Below are 26,249 nucleotides of genomic sequence, written 5' to 3' on the forward strand. Positions count from 1 at the left end.
ATCTGTGCATCCAAATGAATGTTTCCGTTTTACTGTGTTTGCTTTTCAACAGTGTAATCTGTTTTTCTTTGCTTAACGTCTTCAAGACTGGCCAGTGATGTTTTCAGTTTCCAAGTCCAATAAAAGGATGTACTGGCATTCAGAACTCAAGCACGAGTTAGAAAGCAGAAAATCACCAAGATCCTTTACTTCTACTTAAAAAAAAAAAAGTTAATATTCATTTATTTGGCTGTGCCAAGTCTTAGTTATGGCATGTGAGATCTTAGTTCTCCAACCAGGGATCAAACCCAGGGCCCCTGCATTGGAAGCACAGAGTCTTAGCCACTGAACCACCAGGGAAGTTTTTTTAAATAGAATCACTTCTACTTTTAAATAGAATCACACTGCTGGGGCACAAAACATTTGGTGCATTAACTCGCAATTTTTTGATGTGTATGATCGCCACTGCTAAAGACTTAGTTAAGAGTTGAGGAAAACTCCCCAAACTGGTAGAACCACAGCAAAAGGCCTACATGTATGTATGTGCAGATATAACCCATAACCTGGAGGAAGGCTGGGACTTGGGAAGGGTCCCCTGCTACTTGTTTTACCTTAGTCGTTCAGTTGTGTCTGACTCTCTGTGAGCCCATGGACTGTAGCCTGCCAGGCTCCTCTGTCAGTGGAATTTCCCAGGCTGCCATTTCCTCCTCCAGGGAATCTTTCTGACCCAGGGATCAAAACCATGTCTCCTGCAGTGGCAGGTAGATTCTTTACTACTGAGCCACTGGGGAAGCCCCTTTGCTGCTTGCTGTAACTTTAACAGACTAAAGGGATCCTGCTTTGAGTGCTTCTGGGAGGATCACACAAGAAACCCACTCCCTGCCAGACACTGAGATATTCGTAAGCTTTAAGAAACATGTGTGAGGGAAGGTAGGTCAGTCACGCGATCTGAAGTTCACAAAGTAAAAACGGACAAACGACAGGACCACCCTGTTTAGAAAACGTCCTACAATGTGCATTTATTCCATATCATTGTACAAGGCTTCCATACAGTTGTAACTCTTAAGACAATGTGTTTTCTTCACCATTGTATGTGGTGCCCACATCTTTCACTTGAACATGCTGGAAATCCACATCGCATGCTATCCCACAAGTTGTAACGAGCTGCAAATACGCCAATTAGAAGAGCACAGTGGCTTACAAAGCTTCAGCTTTAGTGAATTCTGACAGACAGGATCCACAGTCTCACCTCATTGTAAAACTCACAACAAAATAAATTAGTGTTGGACAGACTTCTAAATCATACAATATTTAAGGAGAGACCATAGTGGGACCTTTTGTTTAAAGTAGCACCAATCCACACCCGATTGTTTCCAACATTACCCTTCCTGGTCATTGGCAGTTTGAGTGGAAATCTTTCTGCTTCCTCAAGGATTCCTGGACTGACTAAGCATACTGTGTTGCTAAACTCTCTACGGTGTGGCAATGTCAACTTGGGAAATGGCACATTTAAATCATTGTCACCTTGAACACGGGCTTGCCTGTGTGTGTGTCTTCCCCACCCCCGATCTAGCTGGTATCCTGTGGATGTTTTTGTGACAGTGGTGAAAGTAAATAAAAAATGCATTAAGGGGTTTCATGGTAAGCATGGTGTTTAAAAACAAAACAAAACAAAAAGATAAAACAACATGAAAGAATGTGGTCGCAGCTAAGGAGGTTTTCACATGTTGTTTAACTCCAGTAAAGTCTGATCCAGCATCTGGTGCATACTAAGGTTTTCTTCTTTGGCATGAGCCACTTTCTCTGTGGTGGGATTAGAAAATTAAGTCATGAATAGCTGAGCTTTGGACACAGCGGTGGTTTGTACACTTAGGCAGGCAAACATCAATCACAAACACAGGATGAGATGATTAGGACCGGGCATGCTCGTACGACATGACTCATTTCCAGACAGGGACCTACAAAGGGGACGCTGTCCTGGACCTGAAGAAACTGCAGGCACAGCAGGCTCTCACAGAGCGGCCAGGTGAATCTCCACCAGTAATCCCCGGGGAACAAAATGCAGGTGGGGCTGGTGGATGTTCACTGCTCATGCGCTGTGGGAACCGGGAGAGGTGCGCGCAGCACTCAAGTTATAACAGCAGCAGACATTTCTGAGTTACAGGCAGCTAAGGTCCGAGAGTTGTGTTGTAACACAATCTCAGAGAAAACAAAGATGACATAACTAGGCCTTCTGACAACGTTTCAAGGATTTATTTCTGTTGCTCGTTTAAAAAAAAATAACCAACATGTTTCATGCACACTCCAGTAGGACATTCTCTTATTATTCTCACAGTGTTCTATTTATTATTAGCATGACATTCTCACCAGATTCCAACAACACTGTTAAGACTAAATAAAAGCATACCTTTCAGACAATCGGGGACTTCTGACATGAACTCCTGTTTTCAAAAGCTATTTTGCCCAAGCATAGGTACATTTAATCATATTTCAAACACTATACCAGATACTTAGAAGTGAGAAATATGAATATGTAATAGGAATATATATTATATATATCATATCCTATATATTATATATATATACATATATATATATATGCTGATACACATCCCTCTGCTTTGACTTTCTAATTTTAAGCAAGACTCAGTTCTCTGTAGGAAATAGAAAACATGTTTTTGGTTCTCATTATGCATCAGTCCAAACAAGAGGACCTGCTATTGCAAAGACGAGTGCTGAACTGATTATAAACATTGATCCATATACACAGATGTAATTTTACCATAAAAGCAGTTTGGGGATTAAAGAGAACTTAATTATTCCAGATATAAGAGGAAAATTGCAGGCAAGGCCAACCTTTCAACTGATTCATGTTCAATTCTGCAGAATTCTGCAGAAAGCAATCATTTCCAACCCTACTATCTGAAGGTATGACAGTCTTATATTTCCTGACACGGGCTGCATTCCTAGAATTCAGCCCAGGTTCTTCCCCACTTAAGTTTAATCCTCATTCAGGGCCAGCTTTAGTTGGTTAGTTAGGCGGCGGTTTTGCTCAAGTTGCTGGTAGAGTTGATCTGTACAGGTCAGCAAGCAGGTTAGCAGAAGAGAAGAGGCAGAAGGAAGAGAGGTTAGCTGGAGTTGGTGAGGAGGAGTAAACAGAACACAGAGATACCTCAGGTACTGGTCACTTGCTGAGCAGGTTCCCCTCACCCCATGAGAAGCTGTCCTGTGCTCAGGGAAGGCCTGGCTGACAAAGGAAGAGCCAGGACTCCTCTCTTGGCAGGAGGAAAGGGAAACAAGAGGGGGGAAAAGGATCCTCCTCCTTGGCAGGATCCGAGGAGGAGAGAGGGGGCATGTTCCTCATGCATCTCACTAAAACCACCATGTGAACTGAGCCCAATGAAGCTTCTGGCAACAGCCTTAGGAACTGGGGCAGGGCTGGAGGTGAGCCTAGTAGGCCATCCATTCCTTGCAGGACTCAGTGACTGAAAGACTTGCCTGCAAAACCTTGACCTACTGTTTCTGCTCATCCCTCCCTGGAACCCTTTCATCTCCACTGCTAGGGCTGGCTTTCCTTTCAGGTGGCCCCAAGAGGGGCTACTCCCACTGTATTAACAGTTTTGGAAATGCAGAACTAATAAGCTCCACGTCTCTGCCCCAGTCATTGTGTTACACAGTATAAACTCTCATCCAGCTTAGACGTAGGGTGTGTTACTCTACACAAACAGCAAAAGAATAAGCACTTACCCCACTCAAAACTGATTTAACTGTTGACTTCCTAGAAGGATGGCATTCTCTGGTGCTAAATGGACATGTATAAAATCCCAAACGTCCACATGGAGACTGGTGTGAAGTACATTCTGCCCAAGGGCATGTAATCTTCTCATTTGGCAAGGAAGGCAGCTGCTAGTCAGCCTTTTATCTGATGGGGATACCAGGGGATGCCCAAACAAGGACAAGAACCTGGCCCTTATCACGGAAAGCTGGAGGTTACAGAACTGTCTTGCATGCCAGGGACAACCTAAACCACAAACTCTAACTTAACGATCCTGAAGGCTGACAATCCTACACCTGAGGAGAATAAAAATGTTCAGTTTCTAGTTCCCAGGTTTGTTGGGAAATCAATCAGTCCTCATTTTAATGTTCTCTCACGTATGAAGAATCTGCCTGCAATGCACAACTGGGTTTGATCCCTGGGTAAGGAAGATCCCCTGGAGTAGGAAATGGCAACCCACTGCAGTGTTCATGCCTGGAGAATTCCATGGACAGAGGAGCCGGGAAGGCTACAGCCCATGGTCACAAAGAGTCGGACACAACTAGCCGGCTAACACTTTCACTTTCACATATGGTAGGAGATGAGGAATACCTTATATTCATTGTGTTTTTTAGCTTGGAATATCTCTGCCTTGTCTTCTTTGCTGATCCAAATGTTCTGAATATGCAAAACCCCAGTCAAATGTCATCTTCTCCAGGTAGCTCCCAATCAGAATTATTGTCTCTATTCCTCACGGACTCTAAATGTACACCATCTGTTAGGTCAGACCTGCTTCACTCATCTATCTTCCTACAAGATGGCCAGCTCACTGAAAACAAAGAACATTTCCAGTTCATCTCCTGACCACATCCTCCCTCCCTTTCATGATGTCCTGCATGTTTGGGGGCTGCAAAATTTAAACCCCACTAGCACATTCACACTCTGACGTGGGAGACATCATCATGGGCATGTAGATGTCTTAGCTTCTGAACCAACGTACAGTCAAGCTGGGATGAAAGAACTCTGCAGAAACCCTAGAGAACCCAGAGGGTTGATGTGAATGCAGTTTAAATGACAGTATCCTTACAGCCTCATTTGGACCTGCTCTACTCTGGCTACCATAGAACTGGTATGCTTGGGGGGCCTGAGAGGATTATGTTTGAAAATATTTTTCCTTCCTGTTCTACCTCCCCAATATCTGGGACGTCAACTGCCAAGCAATGCTTTTGCGGTTTGGTCCAACCAAGGCTATTGCAGCAGCTGCCTCTAAGTTGGCATGATCCACTGAGCTAGAAGCCTGGGCCCCAACAATTTCTTGATAAAATCAACTAGCTAGTCATCCTCTTGTGTGGAAGGTATGGACCTTCTTGGGCTGTTTCAGATTTTATTTTTTTTTTAATTTGGCTAAACCCTGTGGCGTGTGTGATATTAGTTTCCCGACCAGGGACTGAACCTGGGCTCCCCGCACTGGAAGGCAGAGTCTTAATCACTGGACTTCCAGGGAAGTCCTTGGGCTATTCCAGATTTGCCTTTGCAGTCCATTGGTTTCCCATTTCCCCCTGTAGAATATACCTAGAGAAAGTGTAAGAGCCTCTGGAATGGTTCCCAAAAAATTGATGTGCCTCCAGAACTAACTAAACATTTGTTCAGCACAACTTTCAGACTTGTCATTTCTTTCTGTGGCAGAAAGCAGGGTTACTCAGAGAAGGGCCCACTTTTATTACTCTTAATTTTAAAAGAACAAAGCAGGAATCAGTCAAAAGCAGGCCCAAGAAGCCTTAGGAAAAGAAAAGAAATTACAGAAGTCCTGACACTCTCAAGGGAGAGAGACTGTCTAGATTATAAATTTTTAAAAGTCTATTATACCACTACTAAATTCACAGCCCTCTTAAAAAGAGTACTTTTACTCTGTTCTGAAGTCTTTGTAGAGTGACTGACATTTTCAGTTTGCTCAAATTTATTTGAACATAGGGATATATAAGTACTTAGGCTCAGAAAAACTATACATAGATAACAATCACCCACATTTAAAACACAGGAGAAATATAGTCAGATTGTTGAGGATGAGAAGTGTTGGGCATTAAGAGAGAAAACTCCACATCATTTTAAAGTTCTAATTTTGTGATATGTTAAAAAAAAAATCACTTAAATGCTGTTCTTTAATTTATAAATATAACTGATAAACCATAACTGAACAATTTCTACTATTTTTAGGGGGTAAAAAAAAAAAGAACAAACTTTAATAGCTATGCTTTAAAAATATTCACAAATAAAAAAAAGTTATCACAAAGATTATATAAGTATAACCCCTCCTAAGAATATATGATGTGCTTAAGAGCAAAAAAATAAATCTTGACTTGAACATACTCATATATTCCTAAAACCTAAAGAGTGTCATTTCATGATCAAAATGAAGGTGGCTGAGGAATGAATATACTTTTCTTTGTGCTGTAAAAGGATGATCAACAATGATCTCAACTTACACTGTTTTTGTATCCATATCCTTTTCATCTTTCCGGATATTCTAGCAGTGTGGGTTGGCAGCCTTTCCTTAGTTAGCTACCCACTCTCAAGCAGGACCATCTAAATACCAACACAGAAGGCTCTGCTGCTGCTAAGTCACTTCAGTAGTGTCCGACTCTATGCAACCCCATAGACAGCAGCCCACCAGGCTCCCCCGTCCCTGGGATTCTCCAGGCAAGAACATTGGAGTGGGTTGCCATTTCCTTCTCCAATTCATGAAAGTGAAAAGTGAAAGTGAAGTCGCTCAGTCATGTCCAACTCTTTGCAACCCTATGGACTGTAGCCTACCGGGCTTCTCCGTCCATGGGATTTCCAGGCAAGAGTACTAGAGTGGGTTGCCATTTCCTTCTCCAACACAGCAGGCTCACCACACCCCAAACTCAACATCTGCACACAAAGGCCCTGCTCAAGGCAGACCTTCTGGCTTAAACAAGCAACGTCCTCTGTGTGGAGGTTCTCAACCCATTTCATACACCAGTACCATCCCAATCCCTAAAAAACATCCCTGGACCTAACTCTAACCTTTGCAAACCAAAACTCAGAGATGGGCCCAGGCATGTGTATTTTGAAAAAGTTCCACAAGGAACTACCGCTTTAGAGACTGTTGATTTTAATGAATGATGTTCAGAATTGGAAAAAAAAAAAAGCAAAGCAGCAGCCAAAAATTAACCCTCCTGTGTGTGAAGCAGATTTGTGGTTTTATTCAGCGTTTAAACTAAAATATCAATAAATAAGAAGTAAAAAGAATAGCAAACAGAAACAGCTTACATAGTGTTTATTTTACACTGAAGTGAAGAGCTTCTGTACAACAGGAAGCACAGTGTGTACCTGGCCCTAAGGCAGGATGTGAAAAGAAAGAATCAGGGTCAGCTGGAGAACAGACAAACTGCAGAGCTCAGAGAGGTGGGACATCCAGCTCGATGAAGGGGTCTTGGGAGAAGTGAAGCAAAGAAACTTATCTGCATGAAGAGAAAAGGTGGGAGAAACAGAAAAAAAAAAGTGGTACAACAGAAAAAACAGGGAAGCTAAGTGAACAGATGAGAGCAGCACTCGAAACAGGTGAGAAGCAGACATGCAAAACCTGCTGCCAGTCAGAGCTGTGGGAGGATGTAAATCCTTGCCCACCAGGGCCTGGGCCCGAGGCCAGCACAAGCCTCTTCTCCGGGAGGGATCATTGTAAGAAGACCAGTGAACAGAACTCAGATTTTAAGCTAAGCCCACCTTTCAGAGTACATAACCAAACGTGATGCTGCAAGTTTTCCTCATAGAATCACCACATTTTAGCAATCAGAGACAGATGATCTGATCTACCCCCTCATTTATAAATGAGTGGAGAGAGGATGCAATTTTCTCCAGTTTCCATGGTAACAGTCATGTCTCCGGGGGTAGCATGATGATTCTATAATGTGTAAGGCAGCAGGCACATGCCAACACTCTTCAGACTACCATTTTTCTGCATGGGTAAAGGAATGACAGGTGGGCCTGGAAAGTGAAATTTCCAGCTTATGTGGAATTCAGTGCCATCTTGTGAGATTAAAAGGAAGCCTCTGTGAAACACTCCAAGTTAGAATTTAGTGGGGCAGAACCGGTTCAACGTTCAGGCTTGGTTAGTAATACGAAAGTTAGTTGTGTATGCTCCAGGTTCTCGTGAGATTAAGACTATTTACTCCACCCTTACTGCCCAGAAGTAGTAAAAGCTGGGCCATTAACCCTCAAACTCATATCACACAATCTGTGCTTTATGTCCCATTTCTTTGACACAGGTTGTGCTGTTTGCATATTACTTTTTATATAAACAGAAACTTAAACCCCTCCTAAAGAACACATGATGTGCTTAAGAGCACACAATCTATGCTTTATGTCCCATTTCTTTGACACAGGTTGTGGTGCTTATATGTTAATTCTTTTTATATAAACAGAAAATTAAAGGCTTGGCTACTCAGCAAAAGGTTCATTTTTGTCTAAAATTCTTAAAAGAAAGATGTGATGTTTTACAGCAACATCCTTTATGCTGTTCTGGATCAATTTCCCTCCTCTCAGAGCCTCAGTCATCTGAGGATGTAGAGTTCCTTAAATTTGTATTTTTTTTTTTTAATAAAAAATGTTCACATTATATTTAACTGAATCACAGGAAACTGGCTTTTGCTATTTCTTGGGCAATTCTTGCACAACTGCACGGCCTACTGATTTTACTTGAGCCTAGTGTACGTTCCTACAAGTACAGTGCCCAAGTCACTTCTATGCCAGTTCACTGCATGGTGGGAACGATCTAGCTGAGACAATGTGGAATGAATGGATTCTGAAAGGAAGACGGTTTGTATAGACAATTGTCTATACAATCTGTATACTAGTAGAATGTGAAAAAACCCAAACAATGACTCTCCTAGATTGTGCAAAGAGAGTGAGCAGAAAGGTGTAAAGGCTGAGATTCTGGAGATACAAGAGGGAGTGGTGGCGAACTGATCATATTAGCATGAGGGCACGGATGTGAGCAGGCAGGGTGGATGAACATTTACATGGAAGTCATGTCGTTGAGAGCGTGGTCCAGCTCCTCGCTGATGGCTTTGTACTTCAGTTTCTGAGCGTACAGCTCGTCTATGACCAGGAAGTGGAAGGCAGAGGTGCAAGGACATGGAGAGTGATCAAGAGATGGAAGGTGAATGAGGGTGGCAGGGACACCATCCCGACACAGCAGCAAGAAAAGGGCAATGCATGAAGGAAGTGATGCCGCAGCAGGTGGCCAATGCAGGAGACGTGCGTTTTGTTTTTGTTTTTTTTTTTTTTTTTAATAAAATTGAAACAAAAACAGAAAAAACAAAACCCATTAGAAAATAAAACAAGAAACTCAATATGAAAATCGTAACAAATATGGTAGGTATACCAGTAAACCATGTTAAAACCCTAAACAAAACCACAGAAGGCTATCTCCCGCTTGGGGAGGAGCAATAGGACAGCTTTGCTTTTATAGAGCTATAATTTAACTGCACTGGAGTAGTCAGCCACCTGCAACTATAAACAGTGGAAAAAATAGCCACGGGCATTGTTTTGGAGGAACAATTTGTGACTACAGTCTGTAATCCTTATCTGGCTCCACCTTCAAACCACTGACTTCCTGACCGAACTAGACCACTGGGAAATGGATTTCTTGGTGCTATCCAGACTACTCCCTGTGGCCTTCCCACTCAAGCTTCCTTCAGTGGTCCAGGAGGCTTGAAAACCGAGGAGAGCCACGCTTCTTACAGTGTCACTGTGCCAAGTTTGCACTTCAGTTTTTCTAACGATGAAGGTGTCATACCTTGCTGCGCTTTGGAGACTGTTTTGCACCATGTGTCACCTTCTCTTTTCCACCAGCTTGGGTATCATCTGAACCAACCCCCAATTCCTTCTCTAGCCCCCTCCACCTTTGGTGCATATATTTTACATATTTTTTCCTTTCTTTTTTCACAGCCTTGGAGCTCAACATTTGGAATTTCTAAGAGACAGAGAGGATGTTACCAAAATAAAACCTCAATATCTTAGCGAAGAAATGCTTACGTATAATGTCCAAGTGCAATAATGCCCTGTTACCCTCCACCCTCCTTTCAGGGCACAGAGCATATGCCAAGATGATTAGTAACTTAGAAAAATAAACCCAAGCCCTTACATTGAATTCATACCTGGGGAAAGATTAAGTTGTGCCTAAAAACCAAATCCTTACCATTCTGACAATAAGAAGGTATCACTAAAGACAGAAAACACACCAGTCATTCTCACCTACAACCGCCTCACTCACAGTGAAAAATAAACCAGCCACACTTCTAAGAGTGTGAAGTAGAGCCACTTGGCATCTGCTGTTACAAAAAGAAGACGGGCCCCGTCTGGTGGCTAGAGGTCATCTGGTGATCAGAGAGCTTAAGAACCATAGAACTCCAAAGAGCAGACCGGAAAAATGTGCAAGAGCAAAGGAGTGTGTCAAGGAGGATGCCATGACTGGAAAGTCACTTTGCCACGTCAGTATTCAGCCATAAGGACTAAGTTAGAAACAAGACTTAAGATCTTACCTTCCAAGTCATCAATGCTTTTCTCCAATTTAGTTACTGACCTCTCCGCAAACTCAGCTCGAGTCTCAGCCTGCAATAATTCAATTTATTTCAATCAAAATTGGGAAGTTTTAGGTGGCTGGTAGCTATAAAGATAGGGAAACCAGAAAATGAAAGTCAAGCCTGGCACCCACAAAGTGGTCTGAAACCACCCACCAGTGAATCACCACGGTGAGAGGTGGCTGGCTACCACTGCTGGATCTCCAAGCCCACCCCGGAATATTCCTGGATCATTGTAACATTAAAATGAAAAATATCTCGGCTCCATAGAGACAAACTCAATCCATTTGGCTTTGTTCAAAACACCCCTAATATTACCTCCTTCAGCTTGTCAGAAAGGACCTTGATCTCTTCCTCGTATTTGTCTTCCTTCTGCGAGTACTGTAATCAGAAAGAACGTTCCAGATGTCAGGCCACAGCTCACCCTATACTTGTGTCTTCTAATACAAAGAAAGTGCCAGCCCAGCCAACAGATGTTGAGCATCTCTCAGGAGGTAATGGAGCCTCTGGGATCAGATGGCATGCCACAATGCGGTCTCTGCTTTCCTGCCTATTGTTTTACATGGGATAAGAACAAGATCACTTATCCATTTGGCACTTCGTTTAAATTAATTGTTATGGATGACTCACATACTCAACACAAAATGGATTTTCCATTGAATAAAAAAAAAAAAAAAGAATCTGGTATCAATAACCATCAGGAAATCGCCTCAAAATGAGGCCTCTGGCTAAAGTCTCTAATGGACTATTCCTCTGACTGGCAGGGCCTCAGAAGGGAAAAAGCGGGTGTCTCTTAAGTAGCTCTTAAATGATGCCTCTCCCCGACATGGTGCTCCTGGCCTACCTTCTCAGCCTGAGCCTCCAGTGATTTCAAGTTGTTCGTCACAGTTTTCAACTCTTCTTCAAGCTCGGCACATTTGCTAATGTTTTCGATCAGAGGTAGAAAGGGTGGGAGACAGGCCAGAGGAAGGAGGAGAGAAAAAGGAGAGGGATGGGAAAAAAATGAAAACCAAGTCCTAGAGAACAAAGGGCTGCCTTAAAGAAGCCAAACCATCAGGGGCTGAGATGTCCAATTTCACTATGGACACTGCCCTGGACCTTCCTTCCAATGCAGAGAGGTGGGGAGACAAAATCCAACAACTTCAAAGTGTGATGATTTGGCTTCTTTTTTGGCTGCACCAAAGAGCATTTATGAAGGAAAAACAAAAGAGTATAAAGGACCCAAAGAAAGCACTTAAAGCAAGATATAAGATAGCAGAGGGTGTAGTGAAGGTGCAGTCGTTATAAAAACGGACCAGTAGGCATTGGAAGCTGAAAGACGCCTGGGTTGCAGTTAAACCTAAAACCCATACATGAGCCATCAGTACCTTATCCTCTGCAGCCATTAATGCTTTCAAGGTCTGATCCATTATTCTTAATTGTTCTTCCAGCTGTCGAACTTGGCTGTTAGTGGACACAGGAAATGCACAAGGCCATTCTCAAAATCAGTGTGCAGGTAAGGCATGCAGTGATACACGCATTCATACACAGACACCCCACACAAGTCCTCCATGTTCCAGACTCGTGGCTCATCCATGTCGAATGAGCACATGAGGAGCCCGGAGCTGAAACAGGTAAATGTGCAGCTGCCAGAAGGTCATGCTGTTTAGTCACTGCTCCGCAGCACCCCACACAGGGCCTCCTGGCGCCGGGCCCGCTTACCCTTCTGAAAGCTCAGCCCGCTCCTCTGCACGCTCCAGGTCACTCTCAATGATGACCAGCTTACGGGCCACCTGCAGCAGGACACACATAAAACACAGACACCATGGGGCTTCCAAGCTCTGAGGACGGTGTGTGTGTGTGTGGGAGGAGAGCAGGGGCTAGACTCAGCCCCTGGAGTTCTTGCCTACAAACAAGATGATCCTCTCTCCCGTGGACTGGAAGGGAAGCAACTCTCTACCAGGAATGCCCATAGAGAGGAGGCCATCTGCTCACAAAGATCCAGAATGGTCAGTTATGAGTAGGCAGGCACATTTGAAGTCTGACCCAACTGAAGCCTGTATAATTACACAGCAGCCAGACCAACTGTGGAAGGAGGGGAAGAGATGAAATTCACCATCTCTGAAATAGCAGGATGATGAGACATGATGCCTTTTATGCTGAAAAGGTGGGAGCTGCAAGGCAAGACTGAAAATAACCCTAAAAGAACTTCATCAATTTAGAGCTCTATACCTCCACTTCCTTTTGGTGGAGGAGGTTAAAAATGCCAACAGAAATAGCAAGAAATGCTAACATGAGAAGTTGGTAAGATGACTAATGAGGTCGAAGGAAGAAAGGACCAGGAAGAAGGGATCCTATGAAGCATTTCAAAATTAGCGAGCATAGCGTAACCTGGAGAGGATGATGATGATGAAGAGTCAGTGGTGTTTCAGGAGAGCTAAAGGGAAAACTAAAACCTTAAAGAGTCATGTGGGCTCTTAACACAGGAGGGTGCTTTCATGGGGACATGACCAGGAGGTGATTCACCTGGGAATCGTGAGGAGAGAGGACAGACTGAGAGGTGCCTCCATGAATCCAGGAAGCAAATGTGTGGTCTATGTCTCCACCCTGCCTAAACTGGGATGCACCAGGTGGATCTCACTAGGGATAACTGCTTGCATGGTGACAGCATGAGAGACTCCTTTCACAAAACATAAGAGACCCAACCTTCCCTGCTGTCTGGCCAAAGATCTTTTGTCCTAGTCTTTGAGGGTGGGGGGACAACAAATCCCTGGTCTTTCCCAGTGCGAATGACTCCCTAGCAGGATCAAAATTAAGAACCATCTTCTGGAGACAAAGGAAATCTCCTTCTCAAAAACACTCATTTCTGCTAAGGAAGCAGATGGTTTCATTGCTCCCCCAGTCCCTGCTTCTGGGCCATGGCTGGGACCCATGAGGCCTTGAGCTCTAGGATCTGACCTCTTCATACTTGCGGTCGGCATCCTCAGCGATGTGCTTGGCCTCTTTCAGCTGGATCTCCTGAATCTCCATCTTCTCCTCATCCTTTTGGGCTCGGCTCTCAATGACTTTCATGCCTCTGAAAAGGAAGATTGGCAGGAAAAGCCAAGATTTAGAGGTGCCTTCCATGAACTCCCATTGCACAGCCATGGTTTGTGAGGTTCAGTGTGACTGACCGACTGAAACATAGCTACTTTCATCTTCCAAGCCATAATGTGAGACTTTCCAGAGCCGAAGGCAGGAAAAGACATCCACTTCCCTCTCTCTGTTTATTGTGAAGGAAAGCTTATACTTTTGGTACGGCTGACACTGTCCAGGCAGCTCATGTTAAATGAAAGGCACCATGGCATGGTCCTTTTTTTTTGAATCTGGAAGGGGGGGAATCAGAAAAGCCAACATGCTTTACTTGCTGTATAAATAATGGGACTTCTTCCCTTTTCCAGTGGTAAGCCTTAGCCTGGAAATGGATCAAGGTTAGAACAAAAGCAAATTTACCTTTGTGTACTTTTTTCCCACAAAGAAAGTAACTGTTCTTACCCCTTTAGCCACAAATGTAACTATTAGATTGAATCAAATGAAACTGCTAGAATTTGACCATGCTGCTGCTGCTAAGTTGCTTCAGTCGTGTCCAACTCTGTGCAACCCCATAGATGGCAGCCCACCAGGCTCCCCGTCCCTGGGATTCTCCAGGCAAGAACACTGGAGTGGGCTGCCATTTCCTTCTCCAATGTGTGAAAGTGAAAAGTGAAAGGGAAGTCTCTTAGTCGTGTCCGACTCTTTGCGACCCCATGGACTGCAGCCCACCAGGCTCCTCTGTCCCTGGGATTCTCCAGGCAAGAATACTGGAGTGGGTTGCCATTTCCTTCTCCAATGCATGAAAGTGAAAAGTAAAAGTGAAGTCGCTCAGTCTGTCCGACCCTCAGCGATCCCATGGACTACAGCCTTCCAGGCTCCTCCGTCCATGGGATTTTCCAGGCAGGAGTACTGGAGTGGGGTGCCATTGCCTTCTCCAAAGAGATGGTGAGTCATCTTTAAAAATTCCAAAACTCTTAGTTAGAAGAGACAACACACAATGGTGAATAATGAACTGAAAAACTTCAGCTAATGAGCTTTTTTAATCCTAAAGTCTGAAATCACCCTTTTCCCATGGTGGCAGGGAGCAGAAATGCACCTCAAAAATGGAGAAAGGGACAAAAGGATTGACTGCATATACCTGCCAGGTCATAGCACAGATACCGACTGCCAGTGTCTGAGACACTACACTGCTTCCTCATCTCTCTAAGGACAGAACTCTCTCCAGTATTATGGAGTCTTTCTTGGAGTGCTTCCAAGCAACAGGAGTACATTAACTTGAGCAGCTAAGCATGAGAGAAAATGCCTGCTGGAATAACATGATGGCTGATATGGCCCTGGTCTTCCTTTACTACCACAAGGCTGGATCTTGGGGTCATAAGTCAGGGAGAGCCAGGTCACGGGGTGAGTGGGCTCAGAGGACATGCAGATCTGACTGTATTTACTTGTGCACGCATGACTTACCAGCTTTACTAAGTCCAACACAACTTACTTTTGTGGATTATATTTCTGGTTTATCTGTGCTTTCTCTTTCACTCATTTGTTGGGCTATTTGACAACTGACAGCCCATACTTTATTTACCTCAGCCTAAGCCTTCTTGGTGTATTTTAACATAAAGTTATCTTTTAAACAAAATGCAGAATTGCTCCATGGTCAGCAGGAATGAAAGAACCAAATCACATCCCTAGAACCTCCCGTTTATACATCCATCTCCCTCGCTGGGTGGTGAGCTCTAGGAGGGCAGGAACAGAGTCTTTTTCTTCTTTGCAACCTTGAGATTTAAAACAAAAGTGTTCCACTAGTGTTAAACAAATAAAACCAGTAGTTACCCCTGGATCAAGTGAGGAAATGGCACCAAGGTGCTGTGAAATCCTCAGACACCCAAGATCAGAGAGCCCTCTGGTTCCATCAGGGGGAAAGGTAGTGCTAACAGGTGGGCTGGACGAGGGGGCCTCACCTCTCACTCTCATCTGCTGCCTTCTCGGCCTCCTCCAGCTTCTGCAGAGCTGTTGCCAGACGCTCCTGGGCACGATCCAACTCTTCCTCAACCAGCTGGATGCGTCTGTTCAGAGAAGCTACGTCGGCTTCAGCCTGGGCAGAGAATGAGAGGTGTTTTAGTGTTGGAGAGGATGTGAGGGTAGTGCCTTCAAGAGGGGCTGGACTGAAACGTTGGTTCAACAAGGAAGCCTGGTTTTGTGGTGAGCTACCCTAAAGTGTGCTACAAGCCGTGGTCAACTCTGGAGTTGCTGGATATGTTCATCCATTGATTTATCCAGTGGTTGTCCACCTTGGATTTGCTATATGCAAATCCACATATATCATCCCCACGAGACAGAGACCGTCAGCAACGCTTTCTCATTTGGTTCCTTTCTACCACAGATTTCAACAGGCTGGCTTTATCTGACTGTCAGAGGGGAGCTTCATCACAGCCACCTCACACGGTGGGGGATGAGGTGTGGATAGAGGCGACAGGACTGACCCAGGCTCCATCACACAAGATGAGAGGAGCTCGGCGAGAACTCTGACTCAGGAGTCTCAATTCTCCTTTCTTCTGATCACATTCTCAAAGGGGCTTTATTAAATATTTTAGGAACTAAAAGATTTTTAAGTTCAGTGGTTCTAAAATATAAAACCATACAGAGACACAACAAAACCCAGTAAGCCCCCGTGCCCTTCAGCACCTCTTGAGGATAACAGGTCACACTGGAATACTGCCAAGACAAATTTCCCAAGCGCCTGTGACCTAAGCCTACAGGCATTTCTTACAAGTCAGGGTTGCTACAAGAAGAGTTTCAGCCTCCTTAGATACTGTTTTCACTTGGTATCTATCTCTGAAATATGCTCCTTTTTTTGGGATGTGATGTTGACCTACAGTTACAAGCATTTATTACTATGAGCCTCAGGACACTTGCAAGACTGGCTGAGTCCATTACATACACTTGCATTGGTGGCTGCTTAAATATTATGCATGGAAGTGAAAGATGGAATTTGCTAATCTGGTAGCGTTTCCTCATCTACTTTCAGTTCAGTTCAGTTCAGTTCAGTCGCGTCTGACTCTTTGCGACCCCATGAATCGCAGCATGCCAGGCCTCCCTGTCCATCACCAACTCCCGCAGTTCCCTCAGACTCACATCATCTACTTTGAATGTGTGCTTATCCTGCAATGATGGGGTTTTCAGGACATTTGGGAGTTTTCTAAAAATTACGGCCTGCACTTAGGGATGATGCTAGCTCTCTACCTACAGTGCTATCTTCCTTACTCACGTTCCTTCTTATGTGCAAGGAATCATGATTCTCTACACGGAGTATGGGCTCAGTAAATGTCTACGGAATAAAATAAGCAAAAACAACTTAAACAAAAGCAACTTTCTGAGTTCTGGACCCATGGTACACGGGCTTGAAATGTACAAGTAGTGAGAGTCTACGATCACAGCCTTGAACTAAAGGAACATGAGAACACTCTGCTCTCTGCTCATCTAGATTTGTAAAATTTTAAAAGCCAAGTTCTCTCTGGGAAAGAGAGGTGATTAGGGCATCTCCAACCTCGGTGAAGGACTCTATAAAAACATTCAAATACACTTTTATCTCGTCAAAAATTAACTATGTAGTAACAACTGGCTGATGGAGGCAGGGAGTAGGGGGAAATGTGAAACGAATCCAAGGTCAGTTTACAACTGTACCCACCCACAAAGTCAATCATTATAGATGCACAGTGAGAATTGGGCCCCACCAGGTCTCAATGGCCAGTGAACATGGTTTTTTTGGGGCTGGCGGTGGGGGGAGGGATGAGGGTAATATGGATAACACATTTCTTAAGTACGAGAACTTTTAAAAGTTTTTAGCCCTGTATTAAAAAAAAAAAAAAAAAAAAAACTGGAAGAAGGTATACATTAACGGCATATCTTTGGGTCAGGTCAGATTTCTGTATTTTCCAGTTCCAGAAAAATTCTATTCCTTTTTTCACTCCCCTCAACAAGAATTATAATGTTTATTTAAAGCAATACATTTACAGCCCAAAGAGTTCTACATTATACACTTCAGGTTTAACCAATTTCATAAAAATACTTGAGAACAGCTGTATCCACAGATTTAGACTACTAAATTATTTCTTTGCCCATTTTTCTCTTTTCTTTCCTGAATAACCTCTTTTAGATATGGTTCAAGGTAGAATTTATCTGCCTCGTATTTTGTCCACTGCTCTTTAGGCAGGATCTGCTGCCTCATGCTCAGGTCCAGCGCTCTCTTAATGCGAAACCCTCTGTCGTTATAAAGGTTCTCAGGAAGCCTTCTTATGGCTTCTTTTACATCGTCATTCTCATACATTGTATCATCTGGCATTAAGCCCAGTTTATTGAACCCAGTAGCCTTGCATACCATTTTCGAATACCCTCCAGCTCCACCTGCTTGATGCCGAAACGGCTAGCCTGTTTGCCATGTTGACCTGAGATAGAAGGAAAATTCTATTCCTTTTATGAACTGGGGTGGGAGGACAAGCAAGCAACTCTGAAAGCTGAAAACTAAAATGAAGAGCAAAACAAACCCACCCCCTAAAATACCACCAAGAAAAAAAATCAGTAGAGTGTCTAGGTCATGTACTCAAAAGTATTTTCTCCCTCTTTCTTAAATATGCTTGTTATAGGTGCTGTGGCCAGAGAAATGTCAACAAGATTTTCAAAACAATTTCTGTAGCCACCACACTAGAAGTTTCCAGCTCTGTTTTCAATCTGGGCCCTGACCTCAAGGACTTTGTACTCACAGAAAGGAGACTGTTTATGCTCTAGGGAAAGGACCTTTCAGGTGACAGGCCACTCTGGGTCCCCAGGCTCCCATGTACCTGGGGCGTTGGAGACAGCACTCCATGTTCATTCCTGCCTCTGCACAAAAGATCTCCCTCCCTGAGAGGAACCCCCATTGATCCAAATCTTTGCTCTTCTGGCCTCCACTCTGCTTTTTCTTTAGCTCTGGATGCAGTTTTATAGATGGAACTTCTTTCCCCCTTGGAGCATTTTGTAGAATCTACATTAGGGGTTGTGTCCTATAGGAATACCAGTCGACAGGCCCCATAGAGGGCACCCAAACAACAGCCAGGAATGGATACCAGTTCCAGGAGCCCCACTGGGTCAATGCAGAGAACAGACCTGTAAGTGGTCCACAAAAATGGGGTCTCAGATGTTTAGCTCAAAGGGTCCCTAATTCCCACAAATGGCTGTCTGAGTTCACCTGAAGACACATATTAAAAGTACACATTTCCAGGCCCCATCCCTAGAGATTCTGATCCAAGAGGTCAAGAGAGGAAGGTGGGAATCTGCACTATAAAAAAGCACCCACCCACCACCCCACCCAAAGACGCCAGCAAAGCCTACAGGAAGCACTTATGCAGCTCTTTGTTGAGCAAATAGGAAGAGGGAGGGACCTCTGACCCTGAGGGTTGAAGCATGCTTGGGTCACATAGCCATCAGCGGGAGACAGGACGAGTACCCAGTTCCCTGCTCCTCCTGTACAGGCTCGCCTGTTTCACTTTTCAAGGCTTCCTGGAGCCTCAGAGAAGCCCTGGAATTGTTGGTTCTCACCTATGGGGTCTTTCCACCTTCTGACATCAGCACGGCAGGTTCTCTACAGTCACCCCCAATTCAAGCCCCTGACTCAAAGAAAGGCCTTCGGGACAAGGCCTAACCAGGACTAGGAGAACTGTACTCATTATCATCTGCTGAGCAAGTCCTCTCAATGCTTTTTGAAAAAAGGCGTGGTATAAAATCAATAACATCATCAAGTAATACCAAGGGGGAACAGCTCACACAAGGACACAGAGCATTTGTTCTCAACCCAAGAAGCCAACGGCTGCTGCCCTGGGAGGTTTCACAGCAAGATGGGCAAAGGTGCTTGTAGGTTACAGCCTGGATTTGAATGCAGTATCTGGGGAGTAAGTATCCCTACAAAAGGTTCCCCAGGGAAAAACCTGGACTCTTCCAGGCTTCTCAGGCCTTACAGTACTGGTCTGATCACAATTAAGTTTGGCTCCCTAGAACTGAAGATACATTCAATTTCATCAATTAAGGGCACTCTTTTCACTTTTTTTTTTTTGGATTATGCTGTGTTCAAAAGGCTCACATCTCTCACCTTCACTAGCTTTTATTTCTGGTGTGTATTCTCTGAGTTCTGAGGCTTATTCAGGTATTTTCTAAGGTTGTTTTCATCACAATACCTGGGCAGTCTACTTAAGACTTCACTGGCTGTTGCCTCAGTACAAACCTCACAGCCACAGGACCTTTTGTTATTTAAAAAGCAGATATAAATAACAAGGCGTTTGGGAAGGATCACGACCCCAGACGCAAATTATTTCCAGGCATGAAAATCCCCCTCAGTGTCCTAGGTTACCTTCTAACAAGGTAACCCATGTGTTGACACTGCTGGCAAAGTCTTTGTTTAGGATGTTAGTTTCTTTTATTTCAAAAATGCTATTGTGTCTCAACATGCTATGAGCTACTCAGAAAAGAGACTGCTATATTAGTAAAGGCTACCAACTGTCTTCCTGGAGAATTGTTGTTAAGCAACCACCAGGTGCCCTGCACTTGTGAGGTGCCTTAGAGCTGTATGTGCCTTGCCCCATCCCCTTCCACAAGAGGTGTGCTCAGCTGTTCACTCATGTCTGATCCTTTGCGACCCCATGGGTTATAGCATGCCAGGCTCCTCTGTCCATGGGATTCTCCAAGCAAGAATACTGGAGTGGGCTGCCATTTCCTGCTCCAGGGGATCTTCTTGACCCAGAGATCAAATCCAAGCCTCTTTTGTCTCCTGTGTTGGCAGGTGCATTCTTCACCACTGAGCCACCTGGGAAGCCCTCTTCCACAGGGCAGGTGTACACCATTCCTGTGCTCTTCTACAAGACGCTACAAAGCTACAAAGCCATCAGAGGCATGCCCACACAATACAGCAAAAATATTTCTCCAAGTCAGATCTGAAAGAAAACTTTTACAGGGCCTAGATTTTCACAAAATCCAGATGTTACAGTCAATATACCTAGAGACAATTTAAAAATAGCAATGACTTTTACTTTAAAAACAAGTAGTCCTGTTAACACTTAAGAAGAAATAATGGTAGGAGAATAGTATTATATTCTAAGAACAAATCCTCTGAATATATTTTCCAAGTCCTCCTGAACTGGAGTGCAGCATGGGATGATCACAGGTCAGGTCTTTTTATTTCATGCAAAGTGTAGTTGTCCAGAGACGGTTTCACCCTTTACTGTGTAAGACCAAGCCACTACTGCCAAGTTAAACTTCTGCCCTTATATGGTAAGGAAAGGGGGAAAAAAAACACGCATGACATTAAGGGGCACTCCCATGGATAAGAGATAAAAACAACCTCTCTATCCGCACCAAAGCCTATAATTCATGAGGCATATTTGTACAATGAGCAAGAAGGGATATGAACAGGGCATTGTAGTGCCTTAGCCTCATCTATATATGAAAGCAGAAAGGCAGAGAGTACACTCCTGTTATTGCCACCCTGGGGGTGCCAATGTGAACACAAAATACACTTTTAGAATCCTGGTCTCAGAAATATTTACCAATTCTAAAGTGGGAAAGGGCTGGGATTTTTGTAAGTTGGTTTTTCCTATGATTTAATAAAGTTACCAATTAAGAACCTACAGGTTGCAACTGTAAGTCCCTTTGTTTGCTGGGTACCATCCAGAAAGGAGAAAGGAGGACTGGCTTCTTCTTGCTCCCTCTTTTCCTTTGATAAGGACAAAAGACAAACAAAACCCCAGTGGGTCACAAGACCTAGAGTCAACCACTACATCGAGCAAAGTAGTTGCATTCCAACATTCTGAAGGGCCCACACACCTTGGAAAAAATAAACCAGTAGAAAAAGAGAGATGACTGCTTTTTCCAAGGTAAGTGCTGGTGTAACAGGGCCAATTAACTACAGCCTGTCTGAACCTTTGAGACTCTGAATGTAGAGGTAACTCTCCAAATATTTTTTTGCAGTGGTTCACGACTTTGTCACTAAACTTTTATCTCTGCTACCAAGAAAAACTGTGACTGCTAGCTTAACTCATAGCTATGTCTGACAACTACCAAGAAACCACCTTAAATTAGCTATCTTCAAGTTTCAGTTTTGTAAGTTAGGAACACCTCTCAATCTGAAATTCCCTCTTCTGTGGGCTGACCCAGTCCTTAAGTTGTTTTCATAAAAAGTTCTGTGTCCGTCTGTCCCATCTTCTGGATAGACTATTTTCAAAAATTGCTTTAAAAATTGAAGTTATTTAAACTTTTTAACATAAAGCTTTGAAAAGAATGAAAGCACTACCTTTACCCAACTGGCCCAGGAAGAGTACTGTTATAAAAACTAAGCCCAAAAGAGAAGGTGAGTGTAATAGTCACAACGTGCCCTTCATAAAATTTATCTTCTGTGTCTAACATCAATCACCAGGACAGGAGTCCATAAGAGGCGCTCCTGTACAAGACCACATATACCCTTTCTCAGCAGGGGGAGGGAAGCTCTACCAACTTCCACCACTAACACTGCTTTGACCCATCAAACATTCCTTCCAGCCTGCCTGTGTCCTCTCTCTGTTCAAGTTGAAATAAGAATTACTGATTAGAAGCATTGAAATGGAGTGTTTTAAGACATAGTGAAATGAGCATCCCATTTTTAAAGCCCTTTGATAGCTGGAGAACTGAAAGCAAGGGAATAATGAGCGATGCAGAGTGCAAAGCCATTCTAATACTAACTGACACAAGGCACTAGTGTGCTAAGCGCCATGGCAACTTCTTTACACATACTCTTTTCATCCTCACAACAGGCAGGTACTACCATTACAAACATTGTGCAGTCCGCGAACTGAGGGGCTGACACGTTCAATGATTCGCAGCCAGGGTCAAAAGTTCTTATCCATCATCCTGTTCTGTTGGTTCTAATGGTTCAAGGACAACAGCGAGTCAGAGAAGGAGTTGGAATTCATTCATTGCCTGGCGAAATGCAGAAACAGCCACGGGACCTTTGCTGTCTTGTCCTTTACAGAAAATGATTTCTTGCCTATCGATTTCCTGGTTCCTCTCCATTTTATCTGAAACTGCATCTAGTTAGGCTTTCCTCTTAAGAGGATCCATTTGCTTCTAGGTATTTTATGCAACACAGGTCCCATAGCTTCTACAGCCCACCATAACACCATTACACACACTTCTCATTACATACACTTTTTCTCTAAAGGCTTCTATTAGTACTGCACGCTACAGTCCATGGGGTCGCAAAGAGTTGGACACGACTGATCGCGCACAGGCCCCGCGCACGCGCGTGCCCACACCCTCCCACCCACCCAACAAGCACGACAGTGTATGAGCGCTTGTCCTAAAATTTCCAAGGTGTTTGAGTATCCTGATATAAAACACACATACTCAAACAGCGAACAAACAGCGAACGCCTAAACTACCTCTGAGATCCTGTTCCTGTTTGCTGGATACGTTTGCCTAGGAAAAACGAAGGAAGCCAGATATTACACTCAAAGTGGGGGAGGGGGAAGCCGGCGGGAGAAAACACCCAATAATCATAGCCATTTAGCCAACTTTTTCAAGACTCGGTAACAAAGGAACATCTATCTGTACAGGAGAACTTGGGAGGAGGGCTGGTTAAGAAAGGGAAAGGCAAAGGGCCGCATACTAAGTCAAAACACGCGCTGTCAGTGTCTCACCCACCCCAGAGAAACAGGCTTTCAAGAAACCAAGGCTAGACAGAGATGGGCGAGTTCAGCATCCCCGGGCCTCAAAACCTGGCAATGCCTCAGACGTGATCTGTTAGCGTCCTTCCCAAAAGAACAGATTTCCACAAGGAGGGACCTCTTTTGTCCCCACCTTCCGAGTAAATAATGCCAGGAGGGCAAAGGGCACATCCCTTTGCCTCGGGGGACCCGAGGCGCCGTGTGGAACGCAAACACCCCACACAGAGCCCCTTCTGGGAAAGTGCTGCTTCCAGAACCTTCTCAACACCACTCCTGCTTTCCCCTCGGTTCTTTGACTGTAGACCAGAGAGATGAAAAGGGCTGAGGTGAAGGGGCAAGACCCCTCCCCAGACGACACCTGCGGGCCCAGGTGCGCCAGGTGCCCCCCGAGGCAGGGGGAGGGGTAGAGAAGGTGGGCTCCGGGAGGCCTTGCGGGGCGCCGGGGCGGGGGTGGGGGGGCGATCGGGGAGAAGGCGCCTCTGGTGGTGGGTGATGGGTGGGTCCCTTACGGTCTCCCTCAGCTTCCTCTCGTAGTCCAGTTCGCGCTGCAGGCTGCCCGCGCGCTCCTCCGCGGCGTCCGCCTGCTCCTGCAGGCTCCGAATCTTCCTCCGCACCGCCTCCAGCGAGCTGCTCCCCGCCATCGCGCCGAGCGGCGGCGGGCCGGCAAGCGGGCGGGCTGCGGTGGGAGAGGCGGGCTGCTGCGCTCCTGCTGCTGCTGCGGCTGCCGCACTCCGACCGACCGCCCGCCCCGCCCAGGCCGCAGCGCGCGACGGCGGCGCCCCCTGCGGCCCAGGCTCAGCCCGGAAGTCTCGGCCTCCCGGGAAGCTCAGGCGAACCGCAAGCGGGTGCGCGAGCGCCGGGGGCGGACCCAGCGGGCGGGGCGGGTCGCGCGCCGCGGACCCCGGGAATTCTCCAGTCGCGGGAGGCACGGCGCATGCTCGCGGCTGCCCGGCTGAAGGGCGCGGCGCGCGCTGCGGGGGCACCAGGTGGGCAGGTGACGGGGCCCCACGGCGCCTAGGATGTTACTTGGACTCCCAGCGCCCCGCCCTGGCGCCGCGGAGAACCCGGAGTAACGGATTTGGCTGCAAGGGGCGACGGTGCCGCCTACTGGCGGCGGGAGCGCTCCGCTCCAGACTGCCAGATCCCTGCCCAAGAGGGAGAGAAGCCGAGCGAGGGGTTTGGGGCTTAAATGTGTCCCCAAAGGGACTGTAAAGAACCCCAGAACACCAGATCCTAACCCAGCAACTCTCCTCCCCTCCAAACTCATGACGTGAAAACCACTAACATACGGCAGAGGTTAAACCTCCTAAATGCTGTCTTGCTGGGTTTTGGTTCTCGCCTGGCTGTGTGACTTGGAAAACAACGTGACTTCATCTGTAAAAGCGCGGTTAATAGTAATACGTGCTGCTGCTGCTGCTAAGTCGCTTCAGTCGTGTCTGACTCTGTGCGACCCCATAGACGGCAGCCCACAGGCTCCCCTGTCCCTGGGATTCTCCAGGCAAGAACACTGGAGCGGGTTGTCATTTCCTTCTCCAGTGCATGAAAGTGAAAAGTGAAAGTGAAGTCACTCGGTCGTGTCCGACTCTTCGCGACCCCATGGACTGCAGCCCACCAGGCTCCTCCGCCTATGGGATTCTCCAGGCAATAGTACTGGAGTGGGTTGCCATTGCCTTCTCCAAGTAGTACATGAGGATTATGAAATAATAGAAAGCGCGAAGCACAATACAAGGTAAGTAGGGAACTCAATGATAGCTTTAGTTAATAACAGGCATTGTCTTAGAGGAGAAATACGGTATGCTGCTGCTAAGTCACTTCAGTCGTGTCCGACTCTGTGTGACCCCATAGACAGCAGCCCACCAGGCTCCCCTGTCCCTGGGATTCTCCAGGCAAGAACACTGGAGTGGGTTGCCATTTCCTTCTCCAATGCATGAAAGTGAAAAGTGAAAATGAAGTCGCTCAGTCGTGTCCGACCCTCAGCGACCCCATGGACTGCAGCCTTCCAGGCTCCTCCGTCCATGGGATTTTCCAGGCAAGAGTACTGGAGTGGGATGCCATTGCCTTCTCCGAAATAAGGTATGAAACTCCTTAAATGAACTTACAAGACAGAAACAGACTCACAGACTTAGAGAATCAACTTACAGTTGAGGGAAAGGGATGGTTATGGAGATTGGGATGGACATGTACACTCTGCTATATTTAAAATGGATAACCAACAAGGACCTACTATACAGCACAGGAAGCTCCACTCAATCTTATGTGGCAGCCTGGAGGGGAGGGGAGTTTGGGGGAGAATGGATACATATATATTTGGCTGAGTCCCTTCCCTGTTCACCTGAAACTATCACACAATATTGTCAATCAGCTATATTCCAATATAAAAAAGTTAAAAAAAAAAAAAAACACACACACAAGCACTGTCTTAAGAGTCAGGCTATGGCCCATAACCATCTGTGGGACCTCAGACCTGCCAGCCTCTCTGGAACTTACTTTCTTTTCCATAAAAACAATTGTCTCAAGGGTCCCTTCTAGTTACAACCTTCTCTGATTGTAGGAAGGTTGTAATCTGGAATCTGACCAATTCTGGGCTGGACTGAGAAGCCTTTTAAAAGCACACCAAGGTAAAGAATGTGACTGCCAATGCAGGTGGGTTCGACCCCTGGATCAGGAAGATCCTCTGGAGAAGGAAATGGCAACCTCTTCCAATATTTTTGCCTGAGAAATCCCATGGACAGAGGAGCCTGGCAGGCTACAGTCCATGAGGCTGCCAAGAGTCAGACACTTAGTGACTACACAACAACAATAAATACAGACAAGATACTGAACATTTCCTTTACCCCAAGGATCCCTCAAATTGCCTTTTGGAAGTCCTGTTCACTTATCCCCTGCCTCATCCCTTATATAAGCCCTGGCATCTACTATTTTTCTTCTCTATAATGTTATAATTGTTTGAATGTTATATAAATGCAACAATACAGTATGTAACCTTCAAGAAGTTAAAAAAAAAAAAAAAAAAGCACACCAAGGAAGCCAACAGAACCCTATGAGAGCATCCGGCTGCAGCTGGATGAAAACCAAAGTGGACACAATCTCTGGGAACAAGTCTCGGTCCATACTCCCCTTGGGCTATGTTTTTAAATGTCTTCTAAG

The 26,249-nt window shown here is 45.2% G+C and overlaps 1 protein-coding gene and 1 pseudogene across 21 annotated transcripts in view; both read right to left on the bottom strand.

Annotated features, from left to right (window-relative positions):
* Positions 1-972: 972 nt before the first annotated feature.
* Positions 973-26,249, bottom strand: part of TPM1 (tropomyosin 1) — a 29,720-nt gene continuing 4,443 nt past the window's right edge. For 3 of the 21 annotated variants that reach the window (XM_027553815.1, XM_027553831.1, XM_027553813.1), the window contains 7 exons: positions 15,342-15,475; positions 13,273-13,390; positions 12,037-12,107; positions 11,180-11,255; positions 10,654-10,716; positions 10,297-10,366; positions 973-1,782 (listed from right to left, as the gene is read on the bottom strand). In XM_027553815.1, coding sequence (XP_027409616.1) covers positions 1,700-1,782; positions 10,297-10,366; positions 10,654-10,716; positions 11,180-11,255; positions 12,037-12,107; positions 13,273-13,390; positions 15,342-15,475 — 615 coding nt within the window. In that variant the 3' untranslated portion in view covers positions 973-1,699. Of the gene's footprint in view, positions 1,783-2,210; positions 3,054-6,937; positions 7,216-8,768; positions 8,852-10,296; positions 10,367-10,653; positions 10,717-11,179; positions 11,256-11,702; positions 11,779-12,036; positions 12,108-13,272; positions 13,391-15,341; positions 15,476-23,611; positions 23,859-26,249 lie in introns of those variants that run through there. The other 18 variants (XM_027553814.1, XM_027553812.1, XM_027553820.1 and 15 more) reach the window with 15 other exon arrangements.
* Positions 17,238-20,115, bottom strand: LOC113900245 (annotated as a pseudogene).

Source organism: Bos indicus x Bos taurus, chromosome 10, assembly GCF_003369695.1.
Source record: "Bos indicus x Bos taurus breed Angus x Brahman F1 hybrid chromosome 10, Bos_hybrid_MaternalHap_v2.0, whole genome shotgun sequence".
Lineage (NCBI taxonomy): Eukaryota > Metazoa > Chordata > Mammalia > Artiodactyla > Bovidae > Bos > Bos indicus x Bos taurus.